At 62.8% G+C, this 17109-nt stretch overlaps 1 protein-coding gene across 1 annotated transcript in view; it reads left to right on the top strand.

Annotated features, from left to right (window-relative positions):
• The window catches only part of PKN1 (protein kinase N1), a 13938-nt gene extending 2613 nt beyond the window's left edge, over nucleotides 1-11325 (top strand). The window contains exons 4-17 of the mRNA XM_029913108.1: nucleotides 622-765; nucleotides 1250-1325; nucleotides 1723-1882; nucleotides 2379-2481; nucleotides 3062-3135; nucleotides 3977-4043; nucleotides 4380-4471; nucleotides 4619-4795; nucleotides 5301-5363; nucleotides 5636-5712; nucleotides 6483-6625; nucleotides 7079-7186; nucleotides 7702-7782; nucleotides 8353-11325. Coding sequence (XP_029768968.1) covers nucleotides 622-765; nucleotides 1250-1325; nucleotides 1723-1882; nucleotides 2379-2481; nucleotides 3062-3135; nucleotides 3977-4043; nucleotides 4380-4471; nucleotides 4619-4795; nucleotides 5301-5363; nucleotides 5636-5712; nucleotides 6483-6625; nucleotides 7079-7186; nucleotides 7702-7782; nucleotides 8353-8556 — 1569 coding nt within the window. The 3' untranslated portion in view covers nucleotides 8557-11325. The remainder of the gene's footprint in view (nucleotides 1-621; nucleotides 766-1249; nucleotides 1326-1722; nucleotides 1883-2378; nucleotides 2482-3061; nucleotides 3136-3976; nucleotides 4044-4379; nucleotides 4472-4618; nucleotides 4796-5300; nucleotides 5364-5635; nucleotides 5713-6482; nucleotides 6626-7078; nucleotides 7187-7701; nucleotides 7783-8352) is intronic.
• The last annotated feature ends 5784 nt before the right edge of the window (nucleotides 11326-17109 follow it).

Raw genomic sequence — 17109 nt, 5'->3', positions numbered from 1 at the left:
ATCATTAGACCCCACTCCCTTCCCAGCACTGGCGATAGAACCCAGGAGTCCTGGCCCCCAGCCCCCTCAGCCTGGTTGCTGCACTGCCCGCACTGCCGATCCCGAACAGAGCTGGGCTTCCAATGCTCAGCTGCCCCGTCCCCCCTGGACCCTGTTAACCTCTTAACCGCATTGGGGCACCTGGTTCCAACATGGCCCAGCCCTGATTCTGCTTCCAACATTGTCACTTTGTAGTGTGGACGGGCCCTCCCCCAGCCCAAAGTGTTTAGCAGGGCACAGCCAGCTCCCGTCTGCACGCCAGCTCTAACCGAGTTGTAGTCACACACCCCCCCGGGCCCAAAACTCAGCTGAGCCACTGTAGAAGCAGCTACTGGAAGGGGTTAAAATGGCCCCAGGTCAGTGGGAAACTGTTTACACTGGAACCTAATAATGGCTCCAGTGCTGGGAGCTGTTTTACTGCTGGACATTTTAGTCCAAATATCCAGCTCCTTTGCGGGGGTTGTGGGTGGAGCTGCCAGGTGGTGGGTGGGGCTTCCGCACTGCCTTGCCCCCCACCCCCAGCTGCCCCATAGCCCTGGCTGGGTCCCTGGGGCCTCTCTCACCCCTGACTCTGCCCCCCAGGCGCGGGAGCTGGAGATCTCGGTGTACTGGCGGGATTTCCGCAGCCTCTGTGCCTTGAAGCACCTCAAGCTGGAGGATTTCCTGGACAACCAACGCCACGAGATCCACCTGGACCTGGAGCCCCAGGGCACCCTGCTGGCCGAGGTGATGCCCGCGGGGGGCGGGATTGGGATAACAGGGAGGGGAAGCAGGCCCGGGGGGGGGGGGGGGGAGGAGGTCCCAGGGGGGGGGGAGGAGGGAGGAGCAGGGAGCAGGTCCGAGTGGGGGGAGGGAGAGCAGGCCCTGGGGGAAGGAGTGGGGAGCAGTCCTGGGAAGGGGAAGCGGGGAGCAGGGAACGGGGCGAGGGGAACTGGCCATGTCCCCTTCCCAACACCCATCAAGGTAAATTCACCGCGGGAGGGGGAAGCCCCTTGGCCCCGGACTCCTCCATACACGGCCAGTCACCCCATGGGCTCGCTGGAGCGGGGCCTGTGCTGGCCCCACTGCACAGGGGGGTGGGAGCTTCCCCATGGCCCCCGGGAACAGATCAGTGTTGGGGGCGGTGGAGGGTGCAGTGACCTCGCCCTGTCCTGGCCCCCCCCCCCCCGGCCCGGGCCCAGCCCCTCACCCTGGTCTCTTGCCGCCCCAGGTGACCTTCTTCGACCCCGTCATCGAGCGCATCCCCAAGCTCCAGAGACAGAAGAAGATTTTCTCCAAGCAGCAAGGTGCCGTCTGGGGGGGGGGGGGGGGGGGGGGGGCAGGACCCGAATGCAGCGCCCAGCGCCCCAGGGGGGTTCCTGCGTGAACTCCGCAGCCCAGAGTTATGTGTGGGCACCGGATGCCAGCCTGTGTCCCCCTCCCCCATTGGGAGCTGACGCTGCCCCATATCCTCATTCCTCCCTATCAGGACGGGCTCTGCCCCCTATGCTCCTCCCTCTTCCTTGGGGGCTGACGCTGGGCTCTGCCCCATATCCCCCACCCCAGGGGACGGGCACTGGGCACTGGAGCCTCTTGCTGCTGAAGCTCCGGGTTCGGCTGCATTCCCAGCCCTAAAGCAGATCTGGGGGGTGACTGGAGGTATGGGGGGGACCAGTCCCACCGTGACCTTTGACCCCCCCCCAGGCAAGGCCTTCCTGCGCGCCCGTCAGATGAACATCGACATCGCCACCTGGGTGCGGCTGCTGCGGCGCCTCCTGCCCACCACCAGCTCCACCGGCGCCTACAGCCCCTCGGCCCACATGCCCGCCGGGCCCGGCTCCGAGGGCCACCTCGGCCTGGCCAGGTGAGCCCCTGGGGGTCCCTGGAGGAGTGGGGGGCTGGAGCTCACCGCACCCAGCATGGCCCCCTGGGGGGCTCATTCTGCCCTCGCTCTGGGGCCCAGGACTGTGGGGGTTGGGCAGGGTCCCCAGGGACAGCCCCCCACTGTGGAGGGATAGAGGGGCAGGCCCCACACCCCTGGCAGGCCAGTCAAGCTGCCCCCCAGAGGGGTGTGGGGTGATGGGGGGGCCCAGATCTGTGGGGCAAGAGCCCAGATACTGCCAGGAGCCTGGGGGTGCCTCACCGCCCAGCTGTGGAAGGGGGCAGGAGATTTGCCCGGCCCACCCCACAAATGCTTACAGGGAGGGGATCACGAGGGGGCAGCTACCTCCTGTCGTCAGACCCTCCAGCCTCCCAGGCGGGGTCCCCCAGCTCCAGCTCCTCCGGGGATCTGGGGGGAGGGGGCTATGGGGGGATCCCATGGGTCTTCCCCTCTGACCCCCGCCTTCCCTGCCCCGCAGAGACTTCTCCATCGAGAAGCTGAACCTGGACATTGATAAGCCGCAGCAGGAGCAGCCAGGCCAGCCGGCCGATGGTGGGGAGCGACCGGAGAGGGGCGCACTGGTAAGACTCCCCCTGCCACGTGGGGGGCTGGTCCTGGGGGTTCAGGGCACCAGCCCAGTGCCTAGAGCAGCTCCCGGGGATGGCAGGGATGGGCCGGGTCCCTGGCGCCAGGCACAGAGAACCGCCCACCCTGGGCTCCAGCACCAGCTATGGGGACCCAGCAGCCCAAACCCAGCCCCACGGGGAACCAGTGCCAGACCCAGGGGCTCCCTGCAGTCAGAGCCCAGGGGAGGGAACGGACCCCATGTCGCCAGCGACTGGGGACCCGACTCTCGCTCCCTCCTGTCTGACAGGGCCATCAGCTGCGCCCAGAGTCCGTGGGGATGGGCACCCTGGAGATGAAGCAGGGAGTTGTAGATGGAGATTCCCTGCCTCATGGCTGGGCCCCTCTGTACCCCAGTGAGGAAGGCTAGGCCCTGCTGTCCCCCGGGGCTCATCCCTCAAGCCTCTGGCACCACCCAGCACTGCCATGGGACTGTGGTGCCATCTCAGCTACCCCCCCACACCTGGTGCAGCGGGCAGTGAGGGGGCCGGGTGAGGTCCTGTCTGCCTGATCCCCCCACCCCCGTCTGCCCCCCAGAGCCCACAAGCAGGAGATGAGGAGCCGGTGCTGGGAGGAGACACCCGAAGGCCTGGGAATAGCACCCTGCACAGGTGAGGGACCCCTGCCCCCATGCTGCCCCCATCTCCCCAGCCCCCCTCCCCGTGTCTGCCCAGCCCCAGAGACCACAGGGTCCCTCCCAGCCCCATTTGCTCCTGACCCAGACCCCCGGCCGCTGCCCCCCCACACCTCGCTGGAGGTTGCCTCCGGGACAAGGGGGGGGGAACCCCTTCCCCCAGCCCTGCTCCAGCCTCCCAGCCACTCCAGGGAGAAAGCTGGCAACAGGGCCCCACCCACTTTGACACCTGCCACATGCCAAGCCCCTCCCCCACCTGCTGACCCCACCCCTCTATCACTGGCCCCTCCCTCACCTGCCAGCCCTGCCCCTCCATCACAAGCCCTTCTCCTGCCTGCTGACCCAATTCCTCCCCCACTTGTCCCTAGCCCCCCCTCCCCTCCCCCCAGACCCCTTCCCCACTTCCTGCCTTCCCCCCCCACACACACACACTTGTTAGTCCCATTCCTCCCCACAGTCCCCTTCCCTTACCCCAGGTCCTCTTGGGACCCCCGCTGGGACAGTCACCCCATCCCCAGGGTCCCACCCTGCCCCCCACAGCCCCCACCAGGGACTCTCACTGCCCAGAGCCGGCTGACAGAGGGGGTCGGGTTGTGGGGGGGCAGGGGTGAAGCGAGCAGCCCCTTCCCCTCCTGGGGCTCTTCTCTCCCCAGAGGGGGTGGGGATTAGGGGGGCACCATTCGCAGCCCCCCCTGCTCAGGGTTGGGCCAGGGGAGGGGTAAGGGGACTCTCTGCCCATGGTGCGCAGGTCCCTCCCCGCCCCACGCCGGCTGCCAGCCGCAGCGGTGCCCGGTTCTCACTCTGCCTCTGCCCCCCAGGACGACGCCCTTGACGCTGGATGACTTCAGGTTCTTGGCCGTGCTGGGACGTGGGCACTTCGGCAAAGTGAGTCTTGGACCCAGCCCCACTCGCGCCCCTTCCCCCAGCCCTCCCCCCTAGTAACTCCTCAAGGGCTCCCCCCAATTCATTCATCTGCAGCCCCCCTGCTGTGGCAGGAAGTCTAAAGTGCCCCCCATCCAGGCCCTTCCCAGCGGGGCAGAGAAACGACACAGAGAAGTGATTTGCACCCAGTCGTGCCACGACTCCTTGCCAGAGCTGGGGAGAAAACCCAGGAGTCCTGGCGCCCAGCCCCTGCTCTCACCACTAGACCCCACTCCCCTCCCAGGAGCCCTGGCCCCCAGCCGCAGTGCGGCCCCTAACGCCGGCTGTGTGTGGCTGCAGGTGCTGCTCTCCGAATACAGCCGCACAGGGGAGCTCTACGCCATCAAAGCCTTGAAGAAGGGGGACATTGTGGCGCGGGACGAGGTGGAGAGGTGAGTACCCAGCACCCCCCCCCCCCCTCGTGCCATGGAGACCCAGCCAGTTCCCTCTGGAGATCCCTGCTGAGGGCCTGGGGAACCGAATCCCTCACCCCACCCCTGCCTTTTCCCGCCTCTCCCCATTTCCCCTCTCCACTGCAGCCTGATGTGCGAGAAGCGGATCTTCGAGACGGTGAATAGCTCGCGGCACCCGTTCCTGGTGAACCTCTTCGCCTGCTTCCAGACGCCCGAGCACGTCTGCTTCGTCATGGAGTACACGGCCGGTGGTGACCTCATGATGCACATCCACACTGACGTCTTCACCGAGCCACGGGCCACGTGAGTGCAGGGCAGCCACGCGCCAGCCCACAGGGCCTTGCTGGCAGTCCCAGCCAGGCCTGGAACCCAGGGGTCCTGGCTCCCAGCGCCCCCTGCTCTAACCACTGGACACCGCTCCCCTCCCAGAGTCGGCCTGGAACCCAGGGGTCCTGGCTCCCAGCGCCCCCCTGCTCTAACCACTGGACACCGCTCCCCTCCCAGAGCCAGGTGTGGAACCCAGGAGTCCTGGCTCCCATCCCCCTGCTCTAACCACTAGACACCGCTCCCTTCCCAGGGCCAAGAATGGAACCCAGGAGTCAGGGCTCCCAGCCCTCTGCTCTAATCACTAGACACCTCTCCCCTCCCAGGGCTAAGAATGGAACCCAGGAGTCCTGGCTCCCAGCCCGCTCTTGTTCCCCCACTGGGCTGGGTTTGCTCTGTATGGCAGAGCCAGCAGGGAGGGGCTGCCCCAGCACAGGCTGTAGCACTGACAACCCCCCCCCCCCGCCTCCATCGTCCCCTGCAGGTTTTACGCCGCCTGTGTCGTCCTCGGATTGCAGTTTCTTCATGAGCGCAAAATAGTGTACAGGTAAGAGACTCTCAATGAGGGAGGGGGGAACATTCCCTTGCCCAGCATGGGGCTCCCCGCTCTGCACCCTGCTGTACAGGTAGGGAAACTGAGGCACACAGCTGGGAAGGGACTTTGTGCATAGCTGGGGATAGAATCCAGGAGTCCAGACTCCCAGCCCTCCCTGCTCTAATCACTAGACCTCAGTCCTCCCCCATAGCTGGGGATAGATCCCAGCAGGCCGGACTCCTAGCCTGCCAGCACACGCTGACCCTCGCACCCTCCTCCTTCAGGGACCTGAAGCTGGATAATTTATTACTGGACAAGGAGGGTTTTGTGAAGATCGCAGACTTTGGCCTGTGCAAGGAAGGTGGGTGCTGGGCACAGGGCAAGGGAGGGGGGCAGGGGTACCGGGGCAGTTATGTGTGAGTGTCAAGATACTTTGCCACTGGGGCCCGTTAGGCAGCTGGGGGTCTCTAGGCCCATTCCACCTGCTGCTGCAATGCAGCCACCTCTGGGATGGAACGTAGAAGCTGCTTATATGAGGGTGGCTCGCCCAGCGCCGGGGTGCAGCCACTTTCGTGGGGAGACGTGGCAGCTGTAGGACTCGGGGGGGATGCAGCACTTTGGGACAGGAAGTGAAGGAGAGGCGCGTATCTGGCCGCAGGGGGATGGAAGCGCCGTGCTAGGGGCACCAGGACAAACGCAGCTCTGGGGGGAGCTCAGGGGTTGTTAATAACCACCCCGAGGTATGGCAGCCCCTGCAGCACAGCGCCCCCTACTGAGCCCCCCCACCCCACCCCCTGCAGCACAGCGCCCCCTACTGAACCCCCCACCCCACCCCCTGCAGCACAGCGCACCCAAGTGCCACACTGGGGTATTGGGGCCAGCCCTGCCTGAGGGGATAGCGCCCCCTGCTGAGCCCCCACCCCGCTCTCTGGGAGCTCTCTCCATGCACTGACCCTGCTTAGCTTGGGGGCAGTTGAAGGGGGGGCACCGGGGGCAGGAGCCTTGGTGGGTCTGTGGCCTCCAGGGAGCTGGGAGGAAGCCCCGGGCGTAGCCCCCACCCTGCGATGGGAAGGGGGTTGTTCAGTGCATGGGGGGGACCCCGGGGTTTAACCCTTTCCCCTCCCCACTCAGGGATGGGCTACAGCGACCGCACCAGCACGTTCTGCGGGACCCCCGAGTTCCTGGCGCCCGAGGTGCTGACAGACACGTCCTACACCCGCGCCGTGGACTGGTGGGGGCTGGGCGTCTTGATCTACGAGATGCTGGTGGGGGAGGTGAGTCGGGGGGCGGGGTCTTACCCTGGGCCTTCACATGGCCACCCCAGGGCTGGTCGGGGTGGGGGAGGGCAGTTGGAGGGGCAGGTAGGTCGGGGAGGGGCTCAGAGTGAGGACTAGTTCAGCGGGGCTCTCCCAGCAGGATGGGGGGTGGGTCTGAATGGAGGGAGGGGGTGTGGCTTGGGCTGGGGGGCGGGGCCTGGTCACAGGCAGGGGGCATGGGGCGGGGGCACTTGGGACAGGGCGGGGGCTGGGTCAAAGGTGGAGAGATATTGGGTAGGGTGGAGGTGGGGGGGCGCTTGATTCAGGGTGGGGGGCTGGGTCAGGGCTGAGGTGCGTGGGGTCAGCTCCATGGGGTTTGGGGGGGCGCTCGGGGCAGCGTGGTGGCAGATTTGCGCTGGGGATCACTCTGAGCTGGAGGGACGTTGACCCACCCCCTGGCTCCCCCCACAGTCCCCATTCCCAGGTGACGACGAAGAGGAGGTGTTTGACAGCATCGTGAATGACGAGGTGCGGTACCCCCGCTTCCTGTCCACCGAGGCCATCGGCGTCATGCGCCGGGTGAGTGCGCCAGGCCTTGCCCCCACCACACACACTGGGGCTGGGCCAGGGAACAGGGCAGCTCCCGAAGGGCCTGTTGGAGCAGGGGGTGGGCTCCGGGGGGAGGGGCCAGACACCGGGGGGGGGGGGGGCGCCGAGGGGAGGGGGGGGCGCTGCCCCCCGCGGGGGGGGGGGGGAGGGGCACTGAGGGGAGGTGGGGGCCCTGCCCCCAGCGTGGAGCAGCTCCTGCCCCTCCAGTGTATGGCTCATCTGGTCAAGCTATCCTCATGCTCCAGGGCTCTGCTCTGGGTGGGGATGAGGAAGGGTGGCTCAGTGCAGCGCCTGTGTTCCCCTGGGGATGGAGAGTGGGGGTGGGGGGTCTCCAGTGGTGGAGAGCGGGGATGGGGGGTCTCCAGGGATGGAGAGCAGGAGCAGGGAGGGGTTCCTGGGGATGGAGAGTGGGAGTGGGGGGGGTCTCCAGGGCTGGAGAGCAGGGTGGGGGAAAGGCGCTGGAGGGTGACTGTGTCTCTGTCCAGCTCCTGCGCAGGAACCCGGAGCGGCGCCTGGGCTCCAGCGAGCGGGACGCCGAGGACGTCAAGAAGCAGCCGTTCTTCAGGGTCAGTCCCCACCCCCATGTTATCCCCCCTCCTTCTTCCCCCGACATCCCGCCCTGCGGCCACCCCCCCACTCCCACTCCAGACAGAACAACCCTCCACTGCAGCCCCCGTCCCTGGCTACAGCCTGGCTCCTGCTGGGATGCCCCCTGTGGATGCTGGCACTGCCACGCCTGGCTCAGCCAGCAGGAGGCGATGCCCCCTCCCTCCATATCCAGGATGAAGTGCAGCCCCCTTGGTCTAAGATCATGGTAGACAACAGCGCCCCCTGGTGCTGCATGGGGGCATTGCAGCCAGCACTGACTGCCAGGGGAGAGCACCCCCTGCTGAGCCCCCCGCGCTGTTTCCTGCAGCACAGCGCCCCCTAGTGCTGCACGGGGGCATTACAGCCAGCACTGACTGCCAGGGGAGAGCGCCCCCTGTTGTGCCTCCCACCCTGCAGCTGCCTTCTGCTGCCCAAGGCTTGGCCAGGGCCAGCCCAGCCTAGTCTGGTGGGAGGTTCCCAAGGGCAGGGCTAACTCCCAGTCTGGCTGCAGCCTCCCCCACTCACTCACTGCTCCCCTCCCCCTGCAGGTCATTGACTGGGAGGCCCTGCTGGCCCGGCGGCTCCCTCCCCCCTTCGTCCCCATCATCAAGGGGCGTGAGGACATCAGCAACTTCGACGAGGAGTTCACGGCCGAGGCGCCTGCGCTGACGCCGCCCCGCGAGCCGCGCCTGCTCACCGCTGCCGAGCAGGAGGCCTTCCGCCACTTCGACTACCTCGCGGACACCTGCTAGCCCAGGGGAGATCTGGGCCGCGGGAACGGACGGAGGGTTTCCCACCGGCGCCCCCTGGGGCTCTGAAGGACTCAGTGGGGCGGGGAGCCGGCCCGGATCCGTGCTGGGGGGGCAGTTTGGCTCCAAGGCTGCAGAAGCAAGACGGGGAGGTGGATCTCTTGGAGTCCCTGCCAGGGACTGCTGCCCTCCAACCCCACCCCCCCCATCTGAGCCCCCGGCTGCCCCCTCTGCCCGTGACTTTCTCTTGGACCATTGTAGTTTTGCCAACAAGCGAAGGGGGGGAGCTCAGCGCTGGCCCCACCCTGGTTCCTACCCCCAGCCTGGGTCTGGCCCTGGCGCTGCCGTGGGTGAAAGGCCGACCCCCACCCTCTGCTCTCAGAGGCAGGGGTGCAGCGAGAGGAGGGGTCTGTGCCCTGCATCCTGGGTGGGGGGAGGATGGGCACTGAGGGGAGGTGGGGGCCCTGCCAGGCCAGGGTGGAGTCAACTCGTGGGGGTGGGGAGCTGCTGGACCCTCGGAGCAAATAGGGGCCACCCTGAGGGCAGAGGAGTGGCACCCAATGTTGGCTCCTGGGGGAGGACTGGTGGCCAGGTCCCAGAAGGATGCCCAGGAGGGTCCACCTCCCACCCCTGCCATCCAGTGACCCACCCCCTGCCCCTCTCTGAAGCCCTGGAAACCTCCCCTGAGCTAGGGGGCTTTATGCCCCGCAGCCCTTCATCCTACCGCAGCTCTACCCAGGGTTCAGCTGCCCTCTACCCATGGCTGTAGGCCCATCTGCTCCCCCAGGGCCAGGCGAGGGTCAGCCTAGCCCTTTGCCTGTGGGCTCTGCCTCATATCATGGACCATTTGAAGCATCTGGAGCCAGGTGATGCAGGAGCTGGTGGGGGCAGCTGCCACTGGGGCAGGGCATGGGCGCTGTTTATACAGGGATCCCTGGCATGGCACTGAAATGCAGCTGCCTCTGGGGTGGGCTGTATCAGCTGCTTAACAGCCACCAGCAACAGCGCACAACAGTTTTAGGACTGGAGGGGAAGGGGGATTGTATCGGGACTGTAGGCAAGCGGCAGGGGGCTGCCCCAAAGGGACTTTGGCCAGGAAGCTGGCGCTCCCACCCTGTCACTGGCCATGGGCTGGGCCATGTTTTTAAGAACACGTTGGCCAGACAACTGTCGGGGACGGTCCAGGTACCCGTGGCCCTGCCTGGGTGCAGGGTGCTGGACTTGACCTCGAGTTCTGCGACAACTGATCAGGGCTCCAGCTTTAATTCTAAGCCAAAACCAGGGGGCCCTGTGCATTGCCTTGAAAGGGAGAGTGCCCCCCACAGCACAGCGCCCCCTAGTGTCATGCTGGTGTTTTAGGGTCAGCACTCACTGTGAAGGGAGAGCGCCCCCTGCTGTGCTCCCCCACAATCCCTGCAGCACAGCCCCCCCTAGTGCCATGCTGGTGTTTTAGGGTCAGCACTCACTGTGAAGGGAGAGCGCCCCCTGCCGTGCTCCCCCACAATCCCTGCAGCACAGCGCCCCCTAGTGCCGTGCTGGTGTTTTAGGGTCAGCACTCACTGTGAAGGGAGAGCGCCCCTGCTGTGCTCCCCCACCCTGCTCCCAGTAGCACAGCGCCCCCTTGTGCTGTATGGGGGCACTGAGCCCCTGTTCCACTCCCTACATTTTCCTTGTCTCTCACCTGTCTGACCGCACTCAGCATGATGTCCTAGCCCCCCCGCTCACTGCATGAAGGTTAGAGGGGCTGGAGCCACATCACCCCTGATAAAGGGGAGCAGGGGCCTCCCTGGGTATGACTGGGGTGAGAGCTGGGGGCTGCTGGCCCCATGGGGAGGTCAGGCAGGCACAAGGGCTGAGGGCACAGCAGATCCACAGGGGTTGGGGGAAGGGATTCCCTGTGTACTCCCATCCCCGGGGGTGTGGGGGAGGCCACTGTCTCTAAGTTCCCACCCACAGGGTGCTGCCCCGTCCTGCAGCACCTCCCCATGGGGGCTTCATGCACCTGCCTGCTGCTCCAGCCCCCACTGAGCTGTGCCCCTCACCGCAGTGTCGGGATGCAGGGAAGCGTTGCCACAACAGGGGCTGTTCTCATCCTGGTTGGCAGGCGTCGAGCCCATTGCTTATGAATGGGTGGGGGGGGTCTAGTGATGGAGGTGGGGCTGGGAATCAGGACTCCTGGGTTCTGTTACTGATGGGGAAGAAAGAAACGTCTAGTGGTTAAAGAGGGACATATGGCCAGAAGTCAGGGTTCTGTCCTGGACCTAGGAGAGTGGGCTCTCGTGGTTAGAGCAGGAGGGGCTGGGAATCAGGATTTCTGGGTTCTGTTCCCGGCTCTGCCACTGACTTGCTGTGTGTGCCTGGTGGAGTCACTTTTCTTGTGCCTCAGTTTCCCCTTCTTTAACATTCCCGCCCCTGCCTGTCAGCCTTTGGGGTGTGGTCGCTCTGGCTCCAGGCAAAGACTCAAGGTTACAGTCACCCTGCCGCCCGCCTGCCTTTTAACTACCTCTGTCCCCGCAGGGAAACCCTCGGGCTGTGTTCTGTGGGGCAAGAGGGAGCCAATCAGCTGCCTTTGTGTTATGAGATGTGAGTTGTAAATTATAGACCAGTTAAGCAAATGTTGCAGCCCAGCTGTCGGAGGCGTCTCATTCCGGGAGGCTAGAAGAGCCCTCAACCAGAGCAGCGCTGTGGGAAACCCTTCGGGAGCAGCAGCTGGAACTCAGGACTCCTGGGTTCCATGCCCAGCTCTGGGAGGAGAGTGGGGTCTAGTGGTTTGAACAGGGGGAGGGGGCTGGAAGCCAGAACTCCTGGGCTGAGTTCTCTCTGCTGCCACTGACCTTGGGCAAGCTTCCCCTGCCTCAGTTTCCCCACTAGTAACTTTGTGAGACTGATGCTCTCCCCCCCCCCCCCCCCCCCGGTTAAGAAGCGCATTGAAGGCTGAGGAGGAAGCTCCCCACAATGGTGGTGAGAGGCTGCCAGATGGGACAAGCCGGAGAGATTGGGCAGCGTGTGGTGGCACTGTGGCTGGGCCCTCAACCTGTTGCAGAAGGCCCAGGAACCAACGGAGGCACCTGGCCTCAGTGCAGCAGGGGTTAATATGGACCTGGTGAGTTCAGTGAAGAGGAGAATCCCAGGGCAGGGATGGTAGCTGCAGCGCCCCCTTCTGGGGAACAGGGCAGTGCCACAGTGGGCCTGGAGTTTATTTAGCTCGTCCAGGGCCCTGTGCATGGCAGTTTAGGACAGGAAGTGGGGGAAATGCCAAGTCCCGATGCTCCTATATGGGGATTGAGGGAGGCAGGGGGGATTCTCCTGGAGGGAGCTGGGATGGAGCCTGGGCTCTGGGGGGTCTTTGTTCAGAATGCCTGGCTAGGTTTGGGGTCTGTTCTGAGCAGTAGACCTACCAGCAGCACAGCGCCCACTGGAGCATTAGGGTCATCACTGACTGTGAGGGGAAATGCTCCCTACTGAGCACAGCGCCCCCTAGTCCTGCTCTTGGGTTTTGGATTTGGTGCTATCTGGAAGGGGAGAGTGCCCCCTACTGAGACTCCCTGTCACTGCAGCACAGCGCCCTCTGGTGCTGCAACGGGGTAGTGGGTTCATACAGACTTAGGGTATGTCTACACTACGGGATTAATCCGAATTTAGATAATTCGAATTTGGGAAACAGGTTGTATAAATTCGATTGTGCGCGGCCACACTAAGCACAGTAATTCGGTTTTTAACCACATTAATTCGGTGGTGTGCGGCCACACTAAGCCTAATTCGAATTAACAAAATCGATTTTGGCGCTACTCCGCTCGTCGAGGTGGAGTACAGAAATCGATTTTAAGTGCCCTTTAATTCGAATTAACTGGCTCTGTAGTGTGGACGGGTGAAGGGTTAATTCGGATTAAGGCAGCTAAATCCGAATTAAAGTCGTAGTGTAGACCAGGCCTTAGAGGAGAGAGCTCCCCGTACTGTCATCTGTCCAGTTCTCTGCTGACACGCTCCACACGCCAGCAAATGCTTCAGCAGCCTCCTACGTGTCCCACTCAGCCCTGGTCTTCCACCCAGCACTTGGGGCATTATGGCACAAACGCTCGGGGCCAGCTCTCCGGGGGTGCCCTAGACTGACACCAGCTGGGGATCATTGACACCACTCGCGCAATGCTAAGTTACCTCCGCTGGGGCTCTGCCCCTCAGATGTGCTCCTGGGCCGGCGCTGCCAGCAACCAGCCACGTGGCCAGAGCCCATGGGGGCTGGGCAGAGGGGCCTTACCTTCCGCTAGTGTCTTGCCTCCAGACAGCTGAGCCCTGGAAGAGCTGCCCAGGATGTGGGGTGCACCTGCCTCCCCACCCACCACTGGGGGAAGCCCACGCAGGCCCTGAGCCCCCCTACTGCTGGGGGGTAGCAGCTGAGCTGGTCAGCCATGGGCTGGTCCTGAAGGCTCATTCATAGCCATTGAGGAGAAGGGATCGTCGTGACCAGCTAGTCTGGCACCTGCATAGCCCAGAGCTCTCCATACACCTGTTTCGGGCTGGTGTGGGGCACCTGGGGGCTCAGGCTGGGCTGGGCAGGGGTTTGCCCTCTCATGTATGTAACAGGCCCAGTGCGCCTGTACTCTGCTATTAACTCCCAATGCCGTGATCCCCAGAGGGGGCATCTCATGGCACCCGTGCTGGCCCAGCGCTGCGGCCACCTGTCTCCATCACACGCTGCCTCCTTGTGTCTCCTTCTGGCCTTGTCCTTAGCTCTTCCCTCAGCAGCAAGTGATAAAAGGCCTGATGCCGAGGTGATGGGCAGCGTGGTCTAAGCTAGCTCAGAGGGAGGAGAAGAGAATCATGTTTCTTACAATGGTGCCGGGGGAAGGGACAATCAAGATCAGACCCCTGCTCGGGGTGCTGTGCAAACACAGAACAGGAGACATTGGGATGGCTTCGTTTGGAGCTGCACGGACAACCGCCGAGACAGCCCTCGCCCCAAGGCTCTTGCAATCTAAATTGACACAACAAAGGTTAGGGGACAGGTGCAACCTACAAGCCCTGCCCACAGTCCCCAGGCCTGGTATGAGCCAGATGTTTGGGCTAAAATGATCAACTGTTAACACACTGGCCATTTTGGCTGTCATTGTTAGGGACCAGAGTCAACACCAACCAAGATGGAGCATGGCTCAGTCATCATTGTGATGAATCCATAATGTCTGGAATCTGGAATTCTGCAGAAATCAATGGAGAAGCCAGAGAAGAGATGAGCTGGCAGCCGATAGCACCTCCTACTGGCTTAACCCTGAGCCACACACCAATGAGTAAGGGGACATCCAGTATTGCCAACCCCAGGCATTTTAAGATCCCGAGTCAAATTGCAAGATTGGCCTAAAATGTCATGAGATTATTTTAAACAATAAATGGGGTGTTGGGTGTCAAATATATTTTCCATTCAAATGACTTTGTTCGACACACATTGGCTTTTTGATGAAAACCTGGAAAAATCCTACAACAAAATGTTGCCCCAAACTTTAAAAACATATTTTAAATTTGTCCCCAGGAAAACAATTCTTTCCTGGCTTGTTCTAAGCCAGGGCTCAGTTTATTCTGGTCTCTGAGTTCAGAGCCTGTTGGGATCACATTGTATTAGTTAGTTAGTAGGTGTATTACGGTAATGCCTAGGCACCCCAGTCAGACCAAGGCCTGGTGCTCGGTGCTGTACGTATTTATTAGGTGTATTACAGTAGTGCCTAGGCACCCTAATCATGGGCCAGGAGCACATCGTGCCAGGTGCTGTACAAACACAGGCCAGGAAGACAGTCCCTGGCCCAAGGAGCGGCATCTCCCTGACCCCGGGATCTCCGCCTCCCCCACATCCATCAAATGTCCCTGTGTCACCACACGGGGGCGCTAGAGCTGCTGAACCAAATGGTTGGGAAAAAATTTCCACATGGGCTAAATGGCGTTTCCCCCCAGTTGTGTGGTTTTAAACTCCCCAAGTTCACCTGAAGCAGATCCCCGGCGCGGGATGTTTTGTCCCAAACAATTAAACTTTGGCAAAGTTCTAAGCAGCTGAAAACGGAAACCTTGGGCAAAAATGTAGCTCCAGGCGGCGTTACTAGAGCTGTTCTATTAGTGGAATAACTGCGTCCACATGGGGTCTTTGCCCTGCTTTCGCTACAGGTCTGATCCAACTCCCAAGGAAATCAACAGCAAAACTCCCACCCACATCTAAACCGATGGAGCTAAAGCAGGAGACCAGCTGTGTCTGGCTCAGGCTGGTCTGGCCCTTTAAAAAAGGTGGGTTTAGCCCACCCCCACCTGTAGTTAATTAGCTGCCCCCCTTCCCCCCCCCCCAGGTGATGGGTTCGAGAGTGGGGCAGCACAGAGCCTGAGATAAGAGGCCACCAAGCCAGGTGGTCAGAGAGACACAGCAGACCTGCAGGGAGCAGGCAGGGGCCTACAGAAGCCGGATCCTGGGGCAAGGGAAAGGATCAGGTTGTTTTGATTTCTCCTGCCCTGTTCTGGAGCATGAACCCTTTGCTGAAGAATGGGGCTGAACTCCTGCTACTGCTGGGGTGGGTTTACGTGTGCCCTGGTCCCACTGGCCTGCTGTAGGGCTGGGGTGCCCCTCTCAGCCCTGGGTCTGTATCAGTTTAGAGTCACCTAAGTCTCTGGCCTCAGTGTGGGGTATCTGGGGGGGATTTAATGGGCTGTGCTATACAGGAGGCCAGCCTAGATGATTAAATAATCCCTTCTGGTGTCAACTCTATGAAACACCCATTCACGTAGGGGGGTAAAAGGCTTTGCCGCAGAAACAAATCCCAGGACTCCAGCACCTGGGGCTTTATAGGGCAGAGCTGGCTCCTCTGGCAGAAAAATGTTCCTTGGATGAAATTGACGCTTTGGCAGGACTGGGTTGAGGCAGCTGAAATGTCCAGGGAGGGACAGAAGGAACCACTCAGATTCCTTGTTTGTAAATGAGTCTGGCTGAATTTTATTTTATTTATTCATTTATTTCGTACTTAAAATAGATCAGCGTGGCCAGCTGTGATTTTTGCACCCGAACGGCAGGTGCTGCTCGCCCCAGAGCAATAGCTACAACAGCTTCGAATTGTGCTTTAGGGAAGAGTGTGATTCTTGTGGTGCTTTCCCACATTTTTGGGCCCATGTGGAATGAAAACAAATCTGGTTTTTTTCCCGTGAAGTGGCAGCTCTGTCTCCTGCCCACGGCCCCTGTGGAGGGCTGTCAGGGACGCCCTGAGCACCCACAAGTAGGGTCAGGGTGGGCAGCCTTGGGGATGTCCCATTTTGTGCCCCCCTCTGTGGGAGCTGCTCCCTGCCCCCACACATGGTCTCTGGACAGGGGGTGACAATCCAGGCCCCTCACTGCAGCTTCTGCAGAGGGGGGTGCAGCGGGCATGATGGGGGGGCTAAGGTGGGGGGAGGCTGGAAGGCCTGGGGCCCCTAGCATTGGCGGGGAACTGGGGCCCTGCAGGGGTGGGGGGCTGGCCCCCTTAGCAACGGGGTCCCTACTGCAGACCCCCCCCCCTTGATTTGCTCTTTTCTGCCCCGCTCTCTGCCTGCCCAAGCCCCGCCCTCTTGTTTGGGATGCCCGGGGCCCCGCCCCCTCCTTTGGCCCCGCCCCTCACGGAGGCGGCGGTTGGACGTGGCCAGCGCGCGAGGCGCAGTAGGAGGAGCAGGTGAAGGGGAGGGGAAGCAACCGTCACACGGCCCCGCCCCTATCGCTTTGTCCCGCTCCAAAGCTACCTAGCCCTGCCCTGTGCCCCGCCCCCAAGATCATAGCCCCGCCCACCCTCCCTGCAGTCTGACCCCCGTGAACCCAGGCAGCTCCCCCCCCCCCGTTACACCGATGGGGAAACTGAGGCAGTGAGGTTAACAATTTCTCAAGCAACCACTTACCTGGGGGGCCTGGGGGGAGATGCCCCCTCCCCCTGCCCAGCTCCTCACTGGGGCGCCTAGCCTGGAGCTGGGGCTGCTCCCGCAATCGGGAACAGCCCCACCCAGCCCCCTGCAGGAGGTGGCCAAATGGGCCCTAACAGGGTTCCCCCGCTGCAGGGCCCTGGCCTTGAGGCTCCTGGGCACACCTGCCCCCAGCTGGGGGCTTGTACCAAGGCCCCTTGCAGCTGCGATGGGGCACGGGGATGGGCTGGGGGGCAGGGGGGTTGGCAGCACCTCTGGGTGATCCTGAGACCTCTGGGCCTGATCCCTCTCCCTCGGGGATTCTCTACAGCCAGGGCGAATCCGGATTGAGGGCACCTCTATCTGGAATGGGAGTGTCCGGACAGGGGGGCTAATCTGGTTTAAATTCGCCCTGTTAGCTAATTCAGATTAGCTTCCCCGTGTAGACAAGGCCTTCTCCCCTCGTCTCCACCCTCTAGAGTTGGCGCGCTCTTCACTGCCCTTGGGAGATGCACGGGGGACTGGCGGCATCAGGCTGGGGGGGCCAAGTAACCCACTCTCCTGGCCGATCCCTTCAGGTAACAGCTGCTCCCCTGTGGGGGCAAAACCCACGGCCCCCTGCCCCGGCCTCAGCGGCTCCCTCTCTTGCAGACGCCGAGACGGGACCCCGGG

Source organism: Terrapene carolina, unplaced genomic scaffold, assembly GCF_002925995.2.
Source record: "Terrapene carolina triunguis isolate 2854851 unplaced genomic scaffold, T_m_triunguis-2.0 Scaffold450, whole genome shotgun sequence".
NCBI lineage: Eukaryota > Metazoa > Chordata > Testudines > Emydidae > Terrapene > Terrapene triunguis.
Note: the sequence above shows the minus strand (reverse complement) of the source record. Positions and strands in the feature narration are given on the sequence as shown.